Source organism: Mus musculus, chromosome 9 (assembly GCF_000001635.26).
Source record: "Mus musculus strain C57BL/6J chromosome 9, GRCm38.p6 C57BL/6J".
In the NCBI taxonomy this organism is placed as follows: Eukaryota; Metazoa; Chordata; class Mammalia; order Rodentia; family Muridae; genus Mus; species Mus musculus.
In genome coordinates, this window is record NC_000075.6 from 55949494 (window position 1) to 55968950 (window position 19457).

Consider the following 19457-nt stretch of genomic DNA (forward strand, 5'->3'; position numbering starts at 1 on the left):
GGGATACAGCCTTGCTGAATTGCTAATTCTGACTCAGGGAAACTGATTCAGGCTTCTCAAGTCTAGTACTATAAAAACAGAGCCAGCACTCAGGAGGCAGAGGCAGGCAGATTTCTGAGTTCGAGGCCAGCCTGGTCTACAAAGTGAGTTCCAGGAGACCCAGGGCTATACAAAGAAACCCTGTCTCAAACAAACAAACAACAGAGATCAGGAGACTGGTACTTGCTGTGTTGGTTCCGGGCTGCGAAGGTGAATCTGGAAGTAGTCACTGAGTGGAGTTCCAGAAAGCAGTTGCTTGCTCTTTCTCTCTTTCTCACTGGCAACCTTTCACCTGCAGCTCTTGCCCTAGATGAGAAGGTTCCGTGCGAGGCAGGCTGACGGATGAGTCTTCTCTTGAACTTTTTCAAGTTCTCTGAAGAAGCCAATGGGATCTTTTTTTCATCATGACTTCATCTGAGCGCAAGAACAAGATATAAGTTTTAGTTTTAAAATGACTCTGACTCAGTTCTGATAAGCATTTTAGACATGAGTCTACATCAGCAAGTGGGTTCAGAGGGAGATCGTCAACTTTCTGCTTCCTCTGTGAGCTTGCCTTCTGTCAAAAAGGCACCCAAACAGAGAAGATTTTCAATAGGCTCTCGTTTTCAGGGGAAGATGGACAGCAAACGAAAATCAAGGGAGCTCAATGGTGGAGTGGAAGCAATTGCAAGGATTGAGAGTATACATTCTGAAATGTTTGCTGATAAGAACTCCATTTTCTCAGCAAATACCTCTTCTGACAATAGATTGACTTCCATCAGCAAACAAACTGGTGACTTTATGGACTGTCCTTTATGCCTTTTACGACTTTCTCAAGACAGATTTCCTGATAACATGACATGTCATCATAGATCTTGTGTGGATTGCTTATGACAATACTTAAGGATAGAAATCTCTGAAAGTAGAGTTAACGTCAGTTGTCCAGAATGCACTGAACGGTTTAATCCCCATGACATTCGCTTGATATTAAGTGATGATGTCTTAATGGGAAAATATGAAGAATTTATGCTTCGACAGTGGCTTGTTGCAGATCCTGACTGTAGGTGGTGTCCGGCTCCAGACTGTGGATACGCTGTGATAGCATTTGGATGTGCCAGGTGTCCAAAATTAACTTGTGGGCAAAAAGGCTATAGAACAGAGTTTTGCTACCACTGTAAACAGATCTGGCATCCCAAACAGACCTGTGAGGCTGCTCTATGGGAAAGAGCCCAGTGTTTATGCTTAAGAACTTTACCCTTTTCACCTATTAGTTACAAACAGGAATCTAGAGCAGCAGCTGATGACATAAAGCCGTGTCCACGATGTGCTCCTTATATAATCAAGATTGAGGATGAGAGGTGCAATCATATGACATGTGCTGTCTGTGGTTGTGAGTTTTGTTGGTTGTGCATGAAAGAAATCTCCAATTTCCATTATCTAAATCCCTCGGGTTGTAGTTTACGGGGGAAGAAACCCTGGACCCGAAAGAAGAAAATCCTGTGGCAGCTGAGAACCCTTGTTGGTGCTCCCATAGGGATTGCTCTCATAGCTGGCATTGCCCTGCCTGCCATGATCATTGGCGTTCCTGTGTATGTGGGCCTCAAGATTCATGATTGCTATGAAGACAGAGATGTTTCAAAACACAAGTGTAATCTGGTCATAGCAAGTGCTGTTACCCTGTCTGTAATCATCTCTCTGGTGGTAGCTACAGTGACTATAGGTACTGGTGTTCCTACCATGCTAGGTTATGTCTATGGTGTGTTCCCAATTTCCCTCTGCAGAAACAGGAATTGTGGAGAGTCTGCAGGAAATGGGAAAGGAGTAAGGATTGACTTTGATGATGAGAATGACATAAGCATAGGTTGGACTAAGGCAGCCACGAATACAACATCAGTAGCAGAAGCAAGGCACAACCCTAGCATAGGAGAGGGAAGTGTCAGCGGCCTGACTGGCAGTTTGAGTGCAAGTGGAAGCCACATGGATGGAATAGGCACTATTGGCAACAACCTGAGTGAGACAGTCAGTACCATAAGCTTAGCTGGAGCTAGTAGCACAGGCAGTCTGTCAGGAAGTGCCATGGTAAACAGTTTCAGCAATTTGCAAGTTCAAGCAGACGTACAGAAAGAAATGTGTAATCTCAGTAGAGAATCTGGCACAGTGAGTTTGGGAAGAGTTTGTAATAACAGCAGCACCAAAGCAGTGGCAGGATCCATTCTGAACTCCTACATCCCTCTCGACAGAGAAGGGAACAGTGTGGAAGTGCAAGTGGGTATTGAATCAAAGTCATTCAAGTTCCAACACAGCCGTGGAAGCAGCAGTGTAAATAGCAGTGGTGCTGCCCGAGGCCACATGGGCAGGTCATACAGTGGCTTGCCTGAAGGTAAATCCAGTGCTACCGAGTGGTCCAAGGAAGCAACAGGAGGAAAAAAGTCAAAAAGTGGTAAACTGAGGGAAAAGGGTAACATGAAGATCAATGAGGCCAGAGAGGACAAGGATGCACAGTTGTTACAGCCTCAAAGCACAGATTTAGGTGAGTTTGAGGTGCCATCCCTGAGTGACAACTTGCCATCTGTAGCAGTCTCCCACTACAGTCACTCTTCTTACTTAGAAAGCATGAGAATGTCCTGTAGTCACCATTCCAGGGGTTGCCACGCTACTTCCCAGCTGTGAACACCCTTCCTGAGGTAAAAAAGGATGGGCTGAAACATTCACCACACCAGGGCAGCAGTGCTCTGCTTTCCAAAACTGCTTTCTGTTCAGAAGTCCCACAGTCCAGCCATGCAGCAGATGAGCATGGCACCAACTGACGTTGGGGGAAGCTGATGGTGGATGGTGATGCACTGAGAGAGCCAAATAATAACCACTCGCACCAGACAGCCGACTTAAAAGTTGCTGTCCAGACTACAGTGTAGGCCAGTGAATGCTGCAGACTAAGAACCACAGAACAACCTTGTTGGGAGCTCGTTGAACCATCTGTGACTGTTAAGCTTAAGTTACCAGCAAAAGCCAGGTTTTATAATTGTAACGCAAATACAATTTATATGTCTAGCAAAGCATTGTGTTTCATGGTGGTATTAATTACCAAATTATGAAATGAAGGCTTTAAAGTGTTCATTCCAGAGTAAAACACTGCTTGATGCACATACATTTGTAATAGATAGAAAATTGGCTTAATTTGTAATCATGAGATACTAACACTATCCTATGGCATTCTTAAGGAAAATTGAAGCTTAGGGATAAGTGGTTAGTGACATATTATTGAATCACTAAAGGATGGACCTTGGCAGATTACTCAGTATATGATCCTCTTGGTAACATTACTCTTCATAACTGAGCTGAAATTTCATTTCTTCATATGCAATGTAGATATCAGGCTTAATGCTGCCCATTGGTAACCATTCAGATACTTAGACACTTGAGCAAGATCGGGACAGTTTTGGCACAACTCTGAAGTTGAAATACTTGGTACTGTTACATATCTCTAGTGTGGTTTTTGCCATTTTAGAAGAAGGTAAAAGTAGGTAACTAAGGGATTGACAACAGCAGAAGACAATTCTATTAGGATATAAGTATTACTGTCACCTGTCACTGAGACAAGTTAGTGCCCTTTGATTCTTGATGCCTTTGAGAGAGACTGGATTTTATGAGCCTCCTCATTTAAGGATTTTGCTCTCTCATTTCCCATAATGTCTTCTCTAGTCACCTAGGATAATACAGACAAATACAGCAAATAGGTAAACATAAATGTGATTATTAACTACACTGAAAAAGTATTCACCTACAAAGACACATGCAGCCTTTAGAAAATTTAACATTACACAACCTCAACTTTTACCATGAATTTCTTTTTGAACCATGAAATCAAACAATGCAGAGCTTGCACCAAGCTTATACAAAAGGTCAATGTGTGGCTTTTTTTCCTTTTGCTTTTGTTTACAGTGGACATTCAGCTGACATGAGCAGAGGTTGGCCAAAATACTGCCTGCACTATTGACTTCCCACGCAACTCTCATGGCAGACTGCCCTCATGGTAGTCAAGTACTCCACCTTAGGTGTTTCCGCTAAGTGTTACCATTATGGTGCCTCTGAGCATTTTCTTCTGATAAAGAAGGAAAATGTGCAGGCCATAATCCTGTACCGTCATTTTCCTCACTGCTTCCATTAATCTGCTTAGAGACCACTATTTCTTTTAGCTGATTCTGCTCATTATGGTGTTTGTACATTTGTTTGCATTCTAATTGTGTTCAGTAATGACTGTGCAAACAGGAGACATGAAATGAATGTAAATAATAATGAAAAAACAAAGCAAAACAAAACAAAGATCTGGGAGTGAGGCTTAATAACAAGACACTTCAGCCTAGTGTGCCTGAAGTTGGAGTTTGCTATATACTCCACACCCCCACCCCATCTACACACACACACAAGATGCAGTTTAAGGTACTAACCTTCTTTTAACTTCTTATAGCAGCCAGAGGTAACCAGTAAAGGAAACGTGTTTGTGTGTGTGTGTGTGTGTGTGTGTGTGTGTGTGTGTGTGTGTGTGCGTGTGTGTATTAAACCCACTGAACAACTTACTCCTTTTTACTATTTTTTAAAGCAGAATTACTTATCTTTATTTCATATGTATAGGGGTCTTGCCTGAATGTATATAAGCTTACGATATGCTTGCCTGTGTCCATGGAAGCCAGAAGAGGGCACTGAATCCCCTGAAACTAGAGTTACAGACAGTCGTGAGCCTCTATTTGGGTACCAGGAATGGAACCCAGGTTCTCTGAAAGAACAGCAAGTGCTCCCAAACACTGAGTCATCTCTCCACCCCTAGTTGTTACCATTTTTAAATTAATTTTTAATGTACTTTTCTTATTGTGCTTAAAGATACATAACAGAAATTTAACTATCTTATGTGACAATTTAACTATCTTATAAGCACACTCTAATAGCTGTTTGGTATGCTACTATTGTCAAATTCTACCCAACTCATTCTATGAAGCCACAATTACTCTGATACCTAAACCACAAAAAGACCCAACAAAGATAGAGAACTTCAGACCAATATCCCTTATGAATATTGATGCAAAAAATCCTCAATAAAGTTCTTGCTAACCAAATCCAAGAACACATCAAAACAATCATCCATCCTGACCAAATAGGTTTCATCCCAGGGATGCAGGGATGGTTCAATATACAGAAATCCATCAACGTAATCCAGTATATAAAAAAACTCAAAGACAAAAACCACATGATCATCTTGTTAGATGCTGAGAAAGCATTTGACAAAATCCAACACCCATTCATGATAAAAGTCTTGGAAAGATCAGGAATTCAAGGCCCATACCTAGACATGATAAAAGCAATCTACAGCAAACCAGAAGCCAGCATCAAAGTAAATGGTGAGAAGCTTGAAGCAATCCCACTAAAATCAGGGACTAGACAAGGCTGTCCACTCTCTCCCTACTTATTCAACATTGGACTTGAAGTCCTAGCCAGAGCAATTAGACAACAAAAGGAGATCAAGGGGATACAAATTAGAAAGGAAGAAGTCAAAATATCACTTTTTGCAAATGATATGATAGTATATATACATGACCCTAAAAATTCCACCAGAGAACTCCTAAGGATGATAAACATCTTCAGTGAAGTAGCTGGATATAAAATTAACTCAAACAAGTCAATAGCCTTTCTCTACACAAAGGACAAACAGGCTGAGAAAGAAATTAGGGAAACAACACCCTTCTCAATAGCCACAAATAATATAAAATACCTAGGCATTACTCTAATAAGGAAGTGAAAAATCTGTATGACAAGAACTTCATGTCTCTGAAGAAAGAAATTAAAGAAGATCTCAGAAGATGGAAAGATCTCCCATGTTCATGGATTGGCAGGATCAATATACTAAAAATGGCTATCTTGCCAAAATCAATGTACAGATTCAATGCAATCCCCATCAAAATTCCAACTCAATTCTTCAATGAATTGGAAAGGGCAATCGGCAGATTCATCTGGAATAACAAAAAACCTAGGATAGCAAAAACTCTTCTCAAGGATAAAAGAACCTCTGGGGGAATCACCATGCCCGACCTAAAGCTGTACTACAGAGCAATTGTGATAAAAACTGCATGGTGCTGGTATAGCAACAGACAAGTAGACCAATGGAACAGAATTGAAGACCCAGAAATGAACCCACACACCTATGGTCACTTGATCTTTGACAAGGGAGCTAAAACCATCCAGTGGAAAAAAGACAGCATTTTCAACAAATGGTGCTGGCACAACTGGCTGTTATCATGTAGAAGATTTCGAATTGATCCAGTACTATCTCCTTGTACTAAGGTCAAATCTAAGTGGATTAAGGAACTCCACATAAAACCAGAGACACTGAAACTTATAAAGGAGAAAGTAGGGAAAAGCCTCGAAGATATGGGTACAGGGGAAAAATTCCTGAATAGAACAGCAATGGCTTGTGCTGTAAGATCGAGAATCGATAAATGGGACCTCATAAAATTGCAAAGCTTCTGCAAGGCAAAAGACACCGTCAATAAGACAAAAAGACCACCAACAGATTGGGAAAGGATCTTTACCTATCCTAAATCAGATAGGGGGCTAATATCCAACATATATAAAGAACTCAAGAAGGTAGACTCCATAAAATCAAATAATCCCATTAAAAAATCGGGCTCAGAACTGAACAAAGATTTTTCACCCGAGGAATACCAAATGGCAGAGAAGCACCTGAAAAAATGTTCAACATCCTTAATCATCAGGGAAATGCAAATCAAAACAACCCTGAGATTCCATCTCACACCAGTCAGAATGGCTAAGATGAAAATTTCAGGTGACAGCAGATGCTGGCGATGATGTGGAGAAAGAGAAACACTCCTCCATTGTTGGTGGGATTGCAAGCTTGTACAACCACTCTGGAAATCAGTCTGGTGGTTCCTCAGAAAATTGGACATAGTACTACCCGAAGATCCAGCAATACCTCTTCTGGGCATATATCCAGAAGATGCCCCAACCGGTAAGAAGGACACATGCTCCACTATGTTCATAGCAGCCTTATTTATAATAGCCAGAACCTGGAAAGAACCCAGATGACCCTCAACAGAGGAATGGATACAGAAAATGTGGCACATTTACACAATGGAGTACTACTCATCTATTAAAAAGAATGAATTTATGAAATTCCTAGCCAAATGGATGGACCTGGAGGGCATCATCCTGAGTGAGGTAACCCAAAATCACAAAGGAACTCACACAATATGTACTCACTGATAAGGGGATATTAGCCAGAAACTTAGGATACCCAAGATATAAGATACAATTTGCTAAACACATGAAACTCAAGAAGAATGAAGACTGAAGTGTGGACACTATGCCCCTCCTTAGAATTGGGAACAAAACACCCATGGAAGGAGTTACAGAGACAAAGTTTGGAGCTGAGACGAAAGGATGGACCATCTAGAGACTGCCATATCCAGGGATCCACCCCATAATCAACATCCAAACGCTGACACCATTGAATACACTAGCAAGATTTTATCAAAAGAAACCAGATGTGGCTGTTTCTTGTGAGACTGTGCCGGGGCCTAGCAAACACAGAAGTGGATGCTCACAGTCAGCTATTGGATGGATCACAGGGCTCCCAATGGAGGAGCTAGAGAAAGTACCCAAGGAGCTAAAGGGATCTGCAACCCTATAGGTGGAACAACATTATGAACTAACCAGTACCCCGGAGCTCTTGACTCTAGCTGCATATATATCAAAAGATGGCCTAGTCGGCCATCACTGGAAAGAGAGGCCCATTGGACACGCAAACTGTATATGCCCCCGTACAGAGGAATGCCAGGGCCAAAAAATGGGAATGGGTGGTTAGGAAAGTTGGGGGGAGGGTATGGGGAACTTTGGGATAGCATTGGAAATGTAATTGAGGAAAATATGTAATAAAAATATTTAAAAAAGAAAATGCAAAATGCAAAAACATCCTAACTCAAAACATCCAGGAAATCCAGGAGACAATGAGAAGACCAAACCTACAGAAATTGGAGTAGATGAGAATGAAGATTTTCAACTTAAAGGGCCAGCAAATATCTTCAACAAAATTATGGAAGAAAACTTCCCAAACCTAAAGAAAGAGATGCTGATGAACATACAAGAAGCCTACAGAACTCTAAATAGACTGGACCATAAAAGAAATTCCTCCCAACACATATAATCAGGACAACAAATGCACTAAATAAAGAGAGAATATTAAAAGCAGTAAGGGAAAAGGGTCAAGTAAAATATAAAGGCAAGCCTATCATAATTGCACCAGACTTTCAACAGTCTTTTCAGAAGAGCCTGGACAGATGTTATACAGACACTAAGAGAACACAAATGCCAGCCCAGGCTACTATACCTGGCCAAACTCTCAATTAACCAAATTTACACATTACCTTTCCACGAATCCAGCCCTTCAAAGGATAATAACAGAAAAAAAAAACAAAACAAAACAAAACAAAAAACAATACAAGGACGGAAATCACGCCCTACAAAAAGCAAGAAAGTAATCCCTCAACAAACCAAAAAGAAGACAGCCACAAGAACAGAATGCCAACTCTAACAACAAATATAAAAGGAAGCAACAATTACTTTTCCTTAATATCTCTTAATATCAATGGACTCAATTCCCCAATAAAAAGACATAGACTAACAGACTGGCTACACAAACAGGACCCAACATTCTGCTGCTTACAGGAAACCCATCTCAGGGAAAAAGACAGACACTACCTCAGAATGAAAGGCTGGAAAATAATTTTCCAAGCAAATGGTCTGAAGAAACAGCTGGAGTAGCCATTCTAATATCGGATAAAATCGACTTCCAACCCAAAGTTATCAAAAAAGACAAGGAGGGACACTTCATACTCATCAAAGGTAAAATCTTCCAAGAGGAAGTCTCAATTCTGAATATCTATGCTCCAAATGCAAGGGCAGCCACATTCATTAAAGAAACTGTAGTAAAGCTCAAAGCACACATTGCACCTCACACAATGATAGTGGGAGACTTCAACTCACCACTTTCAACAATGGACAAATCATGGAAACAGAAACTAAACAGGGACACGTTAAAACTAACAGAAGTTATGAAACGAATGGATTTAACAGATATCTACAGAACATTTTATCATAAAACAAAAGGATATACCTTCTTCTCAGCACTTCATGGTACCTTATCCAAAACTGACCATATAATTTGTCACATAATAGGCCTCAACAGATACAAAAATATTGAAATTGTCCCATGCATCCTATCAGATATCCATGGACTAAGGCTGATCTTCAATAACAACATATTAGAAAGCCAACATTCACGTGGAAACTGAACAACACTCTTCTCGATGATACCTTGGTCAAGGAATGAATAAAGAAAGAAATTAAAGACTTTTTAGAGTTTAATGAAAATGAAGCCAAAACATATCCAAACCTATGGGACACAATGAGAGCATTTCTAAGAGGGAAACTCATAGCTCTGAGTGCCTCCAAGAAGAAATGGGAGAGAGCACATACTAGCAGCTTGACAACACATCTAAAAGCTCTAGAAAAAAAGGAAGCAAATTCACCCAAGAGGAGTAGACGGCAGGAAATAATCAAACTCAGGGGTGAAATCAACCAAGTGGAAACAAGAACTATTCAAAGAATCAACCAAAGGATGAGCTGGTTCTTGAGAAAATCAACAAGATAGATAAACCCTTAGCCAGACTCACTAGAGGGTACAGAGACAGCATCCTAATTAACAAAATCAGAAATGAAAAGGGAGACATAACAGATCCTGGAGAAAACCAAAACATCATCAGATCCTTCTACAAAAGGCTATACTCAACAAAACTGGAAAACCTGGATGAAATGGACAAATTTCTAGACAGATACCAGGTACCAAAGTTAAATCAGGATCAGGTTAATGATCTAAACAGTCTTATATCCCTTTCAGAAATAGAAGCAGTCATTAATAGTCTCCCGACCAAAAAAAGCCCAGGACCAGATGGGTTTAGTGCAGAGTTCTATCAGACCTTCAAAGTAGATCTAATTCCAGTTCTTCACAAACTATTCCACAAAATAGAAGCAGAACTCTACCCAATTCATTTTATGAAGCCACAATAACTCTGATACCTAAACCACAGAAAGACCCAACAAAGATAGAGGACTTCAGACCAATTTCCCTTATGAATATCGATGCAAAAATAATCAATAAAATTCTCGCTAACTGAATCCACGAATACATCAAAATAATCATCCATCCTGACCAAGTAGGTTTCATTCCTGGGAGGCAGGGATGGTTTAATATACAGAAATCCATCAACATAATCCACTACATAAACAAACTCAAAGACAAAAACCACATGATCATGTTGTTAGATGCAGAGAAACATTTGACAAAATCCAACAACCATTCATGATAAAAGACTTGGAAAGAGCAGGAATTCAAGGCCCATACCTAACCATGATAAAAGCAATCTACAGCAAACCAGTAGCCAACATCAAAGTAAATGGAGAGAAGCTGGAAGCAATCCCACTAAATAGGGACTAGACAAGGCTGCCAACTTTCTCCGTACCTGTTCAACATAGTACTTGAAGTCCTCGCCAGAGCAATTTGACAACAAAAGGAGATCAAGGGGATACAAATTGGAAAGGAAGAAGTCAAAATATCACTTTTTGCAGATGATATGATAGTATATATAAGTGACCCTAAAAATTCCACCAGAGAACTCCTAAACCTGATAAACAGCTTCAGTGAAGTAGTTGGATATAAAATTAACTCAAACAAGTCAATGGCCTTTCTCTACACAAAGGACAAACAGGCTGAGAAAGAAATTAAGGAAAAAACACCCTTCTCAATAGTCACAAATAATATAAAATATCTTGTTAAGACTCTAACAAAGGAAGTGAAAGATCTGTATGATGAGAACTTCAAGTCTCTAAAGAAAGAAATTAAAGAAGATCTCAGAAGATGGAAAGATCTCCCATGCTCATGGATTGGCAGGATCAATACAGTAAAAATGGCTATCTTGCCAAAATCAATGTACAGATTCAATGCAATCCCCATCAAAATTCCAACTCAATTCTTCAACGAATTTGGATGGCAATCTGCAAATTCATCTGGAATAACAAAAACCTAGGATAGCAGAAACTCTTCTCAAGGATAAAAGAACCTCTGGGGGAATCACCATGGCCGACCTAAAGCTGTACTATATAGCAATTGTGATAAAAACTCTGTATGGTACTTGTATAGTGACAGACAAGTAGACCAATGGAATAGAATTGAAGACCCAGAAATGAACCCACACAACTATGGTCACTTGATCTTCGACAAGGGAGCTAAAACCATCCAGTGGAAGAAAGAGAGCATTTTCAACAAATGGTGCTGGCACAACTGATGGTTATCATGTAGAAGAATGCGAATTGATCCATTCCTATCTCTTTGTACTAAAGTCAAATCTAAGTTGATCAAGGAACTCCACATAAAACTAGAGACACTGAAACTTATAGAGGAGAAAGTGGGGAAAAGCCTCGAAGATATGGGCACAGGGGAAAAAGTCCTGAATAGAACAGCAATGGCTTGTGCTGTAAGATGGAGAATTGGCAAATGGGACCTCATGAAACTGCAAAGCAGCCAGGCAAAAGACACCGTCAATAAGACAAAATGACCACCAACAGATTGGGAAAGGATCTTTAACTATCCTAAATCAGATAGGGGACTAATATCCAATATATATAAAGAACTCAATTAGATCAGAAAAATCAAATAAGCCCATTAAAAATGGGGCTCAGAGCTAAACAAAGAATTCTCACCTGAGGAATACCGAATGGCTGAGAAGCACCTGAAAAAATGCTCAGCATCCTTAATCATCAGAGAAATGCAAATCAAAACAACCCTGAGATTCCACCTCACACTAGTCAGAATGGCTAAGATCAAAGTACAGGTGACAACAGATGCTGGCAAAGATGTGGAAAAAGAGGAACACTCCTCCACTGTTGGTGGGATTGCAAGCTTGTACAACCACTCTGGAAATCAGTCTGACGGTTCCTTAGAAAATTGGACATAGTACTACCAAAAGGATCCCACAATACCTCTCCTGGGCATATATCCAGAAGATGTCCCAAGGAAAGATGGACACATGATCCACTATGTTCATAGCAGCCTTATTTATAATAGCCAGAAGCTGGAAAGGACCCACATGCCCCCTCAACAGAAGAATGGATACAAAAAATGTGGTACATTTACACAATGGAATACTACTCAGCTATTAAAAAGAATAAATTTATGAAATTCCTAAGCAAATGGTTGGACCTGGAGGGCATCATCCTGAGTGAGGTAACACAATCACAAAAGAACTCAAATGATATGTACTCACTGATAAGTGGATATTAGCCCAGAAACTTAGAATACCCGAGATATGAGACAATTTGTAAAACACATGAAACTGAAGAAGAACGAAGACCAAAGTGTGGACACTTTGCCCCTTCTTAGAATTGGAAACAATCACCCATGGAAGGAGTTACAGAGACAAAGTTTGGAGCTGAGACGAAAGGATGGACCATCTAGAGACTGCCATATCCAGGGATCCACTCCATAATCAACATCCAAACGCTGACACCATTGAATACACTAGCAAGATTTTATCAAAAGAAACCAGATGTGGCTGTTTCTTGTGAGACTGTGCCGGGGCCTAGCAAACACAGAAGTGGATGCTCACAGTCAGCTATTGGATGGATCACAGGGCCCCCAATAAAGAAGCTAGAGAAAGTAACCAAGGAGCTAAAGAGATCTGCAACCCTGTAGGTGCAATAACATTATGAACCAGTGCCCCGGAGCTCCGGACTCTAGCTGCATATGTATCAAAAGATGGCCTAGTAAGCCATCACTGGAAATAGAGGCCCATTGGACATGAAAACTTTATATGCCCCAGTACAGGGGAACGCCAGGGCTAAAAAGTGGGAATGGGTGGGTAAGGGAGTGGGGGGGAAGGTATGGGAGACTTTTGGGATAGCATTGGAAATGTAATTGAGAAAAATACGTAATAAAAAAAAAGTCTGTGCTGGTCACTTACTTGAAAAAATATTGGTACTTTATTTCATTATACCAGAAATACTGAACTCAGTTACAAAAACCAAATAATAAATTTTGGATGCTGTGGAAAAAAAAAGAAAAGAAAAAAAGAAAAATACTGGTGCCACTTCCAGGATCCTGGGGAATACAGGATCAACAGTCACTTCCGATAATATTTTTGTGACCCTGGCCTTTACAGGCCGGGCCATCTCTCCAAGTTAGGAATGGTCCCTTCTCCACATCCTTGTCCTCCTGTATAGGCCCAACAGGAACTGTCTTCATCTCATCTGAATCTGAATCGGGAAACAGAAGAGACAGAGATGAGTTTGTGAGCAAGGTTTTCTCACAGTGCCCTGGAAGGATCAAGATGCCTTCTTTCCTGCTCTCCCCATGTATGGAGAACATTTCTGCTGGTTTTGATTCTTTCTCTGTGTCTATTCTCAAGCTGGGAATTACAATTCTCAGGGCATTGAACTCTTCCCTCTTGGTGCAGTTCTCCTGCTTGAACAGCTGGTCATCAGCAACCTTCATAACTGCTCCCCAGTGAAAGGAGCAACTGAGGTGACATACCAAGTCTCAAATAGCTGTCTCCCTAGGAATAGTCCTATGAAGTGCTCAGTTCTGTCTTCACACTGTTGGGCTCAAGTCTGTGTGAACACCTTTGTCAGGGAGTCAGGTAGGGCCATGATTCATAAGGCACAAGGTACTCTGACAGACAGATAGCAGGTAAGTGAAGAACTATTAATAAAACACTCACTTCATTGTCTGAGGAAACACAAAATAGAGGTTTACTTTAGGTAAAGGAAGTAATGAGACTAGGGACACAAAGTCAGGACAAGGGAGCCAGTGAAAAACATCCCAGAGTCTCTTTGGACTGCCAGGCAGAGAACCCAGTGCCAACACAGCCTAAGGAAACAGAAGGAAGAGGAGACTCAGAGTAAGAGAGAATCAGAGAAAGGAGATTGCAGGTTGTCAGGCTCTGGGGGCTAGGCAGGACACACAGTACAGACTAAGTGCATGGACAATGAGAGATTGTGGTCATCACTCTTTATGAGAAGCAAAGCCTATGACATTACTGCAAAGGCTCCTAGGAAGACAATGGAGGAAAGCACACTAAGCTTACAAACTACTGCCTACAGGACTCAAGAAACACCTCAGAGCTTTTCTCAAGAGGAAGACACAGAAGCTCCACAGACACCAAGGGACAGACAGTGGTCTCGGGCAGCCAGACAATGGGATAGTAGAAGATGGTGGTAGGATAGTTGAGGACTCGGCGTGTGTGAGTCTGTGGCCTCAGTTTCAAGGAGAGGTGGTGGCAAAGTGTCCATGTGTTTTATCTGTTAAGTACCTACTATGGTTGTGGGGAGGACTCCACAGTCCTCTTCATCTTATGAACTTAAAGATTATAGTCCTAAGAAAGATTATTTAAGAAACAGGCTGAATGGAACCCAAAGGCCATATTCCTCATCAGTTCACAGGTGTAAGACTCCCCAATGAACAGACCATCCTCTAACCCCCTTGCCTGGAACCTCCACAAGCCCCTCAGGTTTACAGAGCACTGGCTGTCAATGAGGTGCAAGCTCTGTGCTTACCTACCAGATGCTACAGTGAGCAAAGGCAAGAGTGCTCTGCTCTGGCTCTACGTGTGTCTTATAAAATGGGGCTACAAGGATCAAAAGGACAGAAAGAAAGCTGCATGTGCCTCTCCATGTATGGACAGAGCACAGTGAGGTCTCCTTGCCTTGGTCTGATGGTCCAATCTGTAAGACTCACGTCTCCAGCTTTGTGCCAAGTGTCCAGGAGAGAGTTGTGTCCCACCAGGTGGTTTCCCTCTGTCACAGGTCAGTTTCCCAAAGTCAAACTATTATGGACACACTTGACTAGATCTTTATGCTACACAACGAAGGAGACAGGAGGAAGCAGGTGTGCCGGCACAGACTGTGTTTAAATGGCGGAGCACACAGCAGACACAGCAGAGCACACAGCAGACACAGCAGAGCACACAGCAGACACAGCAGAACCCACTGACGGCACTGCTCACGTTATACCTTGAGAAGGAAAAGCTCACGAACCTCCACATGTCTCACCACCTTCTCTGCTCCCTCGCCTCTGAAGCACAAGGAGTGACCTGGCTGCTGCTGGACCTTCTTGCTGTATTACACAGGGATGCTTTGACTTTAGCTCATTCTCTTCCTGCATCTCTAGGGTAGTTATATCCCAACATCCTTGAACTGCTTTGTGAGAAATAAAGAATGGAGGCCAGCTCTCTCATACCTGCCTGTGCCAGGTGAAGGCATACTGGTTCCCACAAGATCAACGCCAGTTTTTCTCTGTCATGGAACATCCATAGAAATTTAAAATACCAGTATACAACAATTAAAGCACGTGTGCCCTACTACGAGTGGTTATCTGCTTCTGTCTCATTGTGTGTAGCTCACACAGCTTCACAACTTCTAGCTGATACCTATACTGCCTTTACATATCACTAAAGGATGTTCACATTTCTAGATGGCTTTAGGGCAGGGATGAGGATTGATTTGGTTCTCACAGGATGTGGGCCTCCACACTCCATATGAGCATTGGTTCTTTATGCCTTTCACATCACCACAGTGTTGAAAATCAGAATTCCTGTAGCAATCCCTACCTAAGCTGTTACCTCAGACTCTACCTTATCATTGAATTCTATGTGCTTCAGAGATCCGCAAGCATACATATAATACACAACCTCATAAACGGTGGTTAATGAGCTCACAGGCTAATGCTAAACACAGAATCTGGAACTATACCTGGGACTTCCACCTTGGCCTTTTCACCTAAGACAATCACAAGCCTGAGTCCATTCATCACTGTGTCTCCTTGACTCCACCCAGGGGATATGCCTAACTGAAGAAGACATGCTAGAGTGCTGTTCCTTGGTGAACACGAGGCATGTGGGGTAAATGCTGAGGAAGGTCAGTTATTCACAAATTGTGTTGTCACAGACCAAATAACTTGGGTACGTAGACAGGTAAGCCCACCAGATAATACTCTCTCAAATTGTTGTTCTTCTAGAACATAACCTTGCAGGTTTGGAAGGGTCTCATTTTAATTTCAGATATACTTGTGTTCGATAGTTATAAACAAAAGCTTAAAAATCGTTCCTAACTTGTCCTGAGTGGTTACTTTGTGTCTATTCCTAACATAAGTCACCACTATGCTATATGTTACAGATCTCTTTGTTCAGTGAGAACTCAGGAAGACTGGGTCCATTGAAATTATACATTAAAATGCCTACTTTGGTTACACGTGGAAACTCTACCATCATCCATTATTATTGTCTCATAAATATGGGCTTCTGTTTAGGCATCAGTCAACTCTGAGGAAAGTGTCTGTTCTTCGAGGAAAGCTCTGTATCTCCTGAGCTACCCACACGGACACACAGGGGCATAAAGAAAGATAGAAACAATTGCTTTCTGTGTAAATGTCTAATAGTTTTACATAACATTTTTCCCCTTCATTGGCTATGAAATTACATATAAAGACCAAATCCCCACAGTGTTTGTAATGTAGATTCCTTCCCTCCAGAATCTCTATACCTTATGGTTTCAGCAAAACGTGACCCACAGAAATGACTAAACCATAGAATACTAAAAACCGTCAGCACAAGGACATGGGAGAAAATGAGCTTTCATTTAAGGAACTAAATTACAACAAACCGAAAAACGAGACTCGAGCCCCGGGCTACCTTGCCAGCAGAGTCTTGCCCAACACCCGCAAGGGCCCACACGGGACTCCCCACGGGATCCTAAGACCTCTGGTGAGTGGAACACAGCGCCGGCCCCAATCCAATCGCGCGGAACCTGAGACTGCGGTACATAGGGAAGCAGACTGCCCGGGCCTGACCCAGGACAAAAGCCCCTTCCACTCCACTCCAGCCCAGGGCTTCCTGGCCAGCGGAGTTGCCTGACACCCGCAAGGGCCCCCACAGGATTCCCCACGGGATTCTAAGACCTCTGGTGAGTGGAACACAGCGCCGGCCCCAATCCAATCGCGCGGAACCTGAGACTGAGGTACATAGGGAAGCAGACTGCCCGGGCCTGACCCGGGACAAAAGCCCCTTCCGCTCCACTCCAGCCCAGGGCTTCCTGGCCAGCAGAGTTGCCTGACACCCGCAAGGGCCCACACAGGATTCCTCACGGGATCCTAAGACCTCTAGTGAGTGGAACACAACTTCTGCCAGGAGTCCGGTTCGAACACCAGATATCTGGGTACCTTCCCTGCAAGAAGAGTGCTTTCCTGCAGAGAATACTCTACCCACTGAAACCAAGGAGAGTGCTACCCTCCCAGGTCTGCTTATAGAGGCTAACAGAGTCACCTGAAGTACAAACTCTTAACAGAGACAACTATAACAGCTAGCTTCAGAGATTACCAGATGGCGAAAGGCAAACGTAAGAATCCTACTAACAGAAATCAAGACCACTCACCATTATCAGAACGCAGCACTCCCACCCCACCTAGTCCTGGGCACCCCAACACAACTGAAAATCTAGACCCAGATTTAAAAGCATTTTTCATGATGATGATAGAGGACATCAAGAAGGACTTTCATAAGTCACTTAAAGAATTACAGGAGAGCACTGCTAAAGAGTTACAGGCCCTTAAAGAAAAGCAGGAAAACACAGCCAAACAGGTAGAAGTCCTTAAAGAAAAACAGGAAAACACATCCAAACAGGTAATGGAAATGAACAAAACCATACTAGAACTAAAAGGGGAAGTAGACACAGTAAAGAAAACCCAAAGCGAGGCAACACTGGAGATAGAAATCCTAGGAAAGAGATCTGGAACCATAGATGCCAGCATCAGCAACAGAATACAAGAAATGGAAGAGAGAATCTCAGGTGCAGAAGATTCCATAGAGAACATCGACACAACAGTCAAAGAAAATAGAAAATGCAAAAGGATCCTAACTCAAAACATCCAGGAAATCCAGGACACAATGAGAAGACCAAACCTACGCATAATAGGAGTGGATGAGAATGAAGATTTTCAACTCAAAGGACCAGCAAACATCTTCAACAAAATAATTGAAGAAAACTTCCCAAACATAAAGAAAGAGATGCCCATGATCATACAAGAAGCCTACAGAACTCCAAATAGACTGGACCAGAAAAGAAATTCCTCCCGACACATAATAATCAGAACAACAAATGCACTAAATATAGAATATTAAAAGCAGTAAGGGAGAAAGGTCAAGTAACATATAAAGGAAGGCCTATCAGAATTACACCAGACTTTTCACCAGAGACTATGAAAGCCAGAAGAGCCTGGACAGATGTTATACAGACACTAAGAGAACACAAATGCCAGCCCAGGCTACTATACCCGGCCAAACTCTCAATTACCATAGATGGAGAAACCAAAGTATTCCACGACGAAACCAAATTCACACAATATCTTTCCACGAATCCAGCCCTTCAAAGGATAATAACAGAAAAGAAGCAATACAAGGACGGAAATCACACCCTAGAACAAACAAGAAAGTAATCCCTCAACAAACCAAAAAGAAGACAGCCACAAGAACAGAATGCCAACTCTAACAACAAAAATAAAAGGAAGCAACAATTACTTTTCCTTAATATCTCTTAATATCAATGGACTCAATTCCCCAATAAAAAGACATAGACTAACAGACTGGCTACACAAACAGGACCCAACATTCTGCTGCTTACAGGAAACCCATCTCAGGGAAAAAGACAGACACTACCTCAGAGTGAAAGGCTGGAAAACAATTTTCCAAGCAAATGGTCTGAAGAAACAAGCTGGAGTAGCCATTCTAATATTGGATAAAATCGACTTCCAACCCAAAGTTATCAAAAAAGACAAGGAGGGACACTTCATACTCATCAAAGGTAAAATCCTCCAAGAGGAAGTCTCAATTCTGAATATCTACGCTCCAAATGCAAGGGCAGCCACATTCATTAAAGACATTTTAGTAAAGCTCAAAGCACACATTGCACCTCAAACAATAATAGTGGGAGTCTTCAACACACCACTTTCATCAAGGGACAGATCATGGAAACAGAAACTAAACAGGGACACAGTGAAACTAACAGAAGTTATGAAACAAATGGACCTAACAGATATCTACAGAACATTTTATCCTAAAACAAAAGGATATACCTTCTTCTCAGTACCTCACGGGACCTTCTCCAAAATTGACCATATAATTGGCCAAAAAACAGGCCTTAACAGATACAAAACTATTGAAATTGTCCCATGTATCCTATCAGACCACCATGGCCTAAGACTGATCTTCAATAACAACATAAATAATGGAAAGCCAACATTCACGTGGAAACTGAACAACACTCTTCTCAACGAT

At 41.7% G+C, this 19457-nt stretch overlaps 1 protein-coding gene and 1 pseudogene across 8 annotated transcripts in view; one reads left to right on the forward strand and one right to left on the reverse strand.

Moving 5' to 3' along the window:
- On the forward strand, nt 461-2927 carry Gm7435 (predicted gene 7435; annotated as a pseudogene).
- 4930563M21Rik (RIKEN cDNA 4930563M21 gene) overlaps nt 13094-19457 on the reverse strand; it is a 63876-nt gene continuing 57512 nt past the window's right edge. For 6 of the 8 annotated variants that reach the window (XM_017313674.2, XM_017313673.2, XM_017313672.2 and 3 more), the window contains one exon: nt 13094-13396. In XM_017313674.2, coding sequence (XP_017169163.1) covers nt 13250-13396 — 147 coding nt within the window. In that variant the 3' untranslated portion in view covers nt 13094-13249. The remainder of the gene's footprint in view (nt 13397-19457) is intronic. The other 2 variants (XM_006511524.4, NM_183111.2) reach the window with 2 other exon arrangements.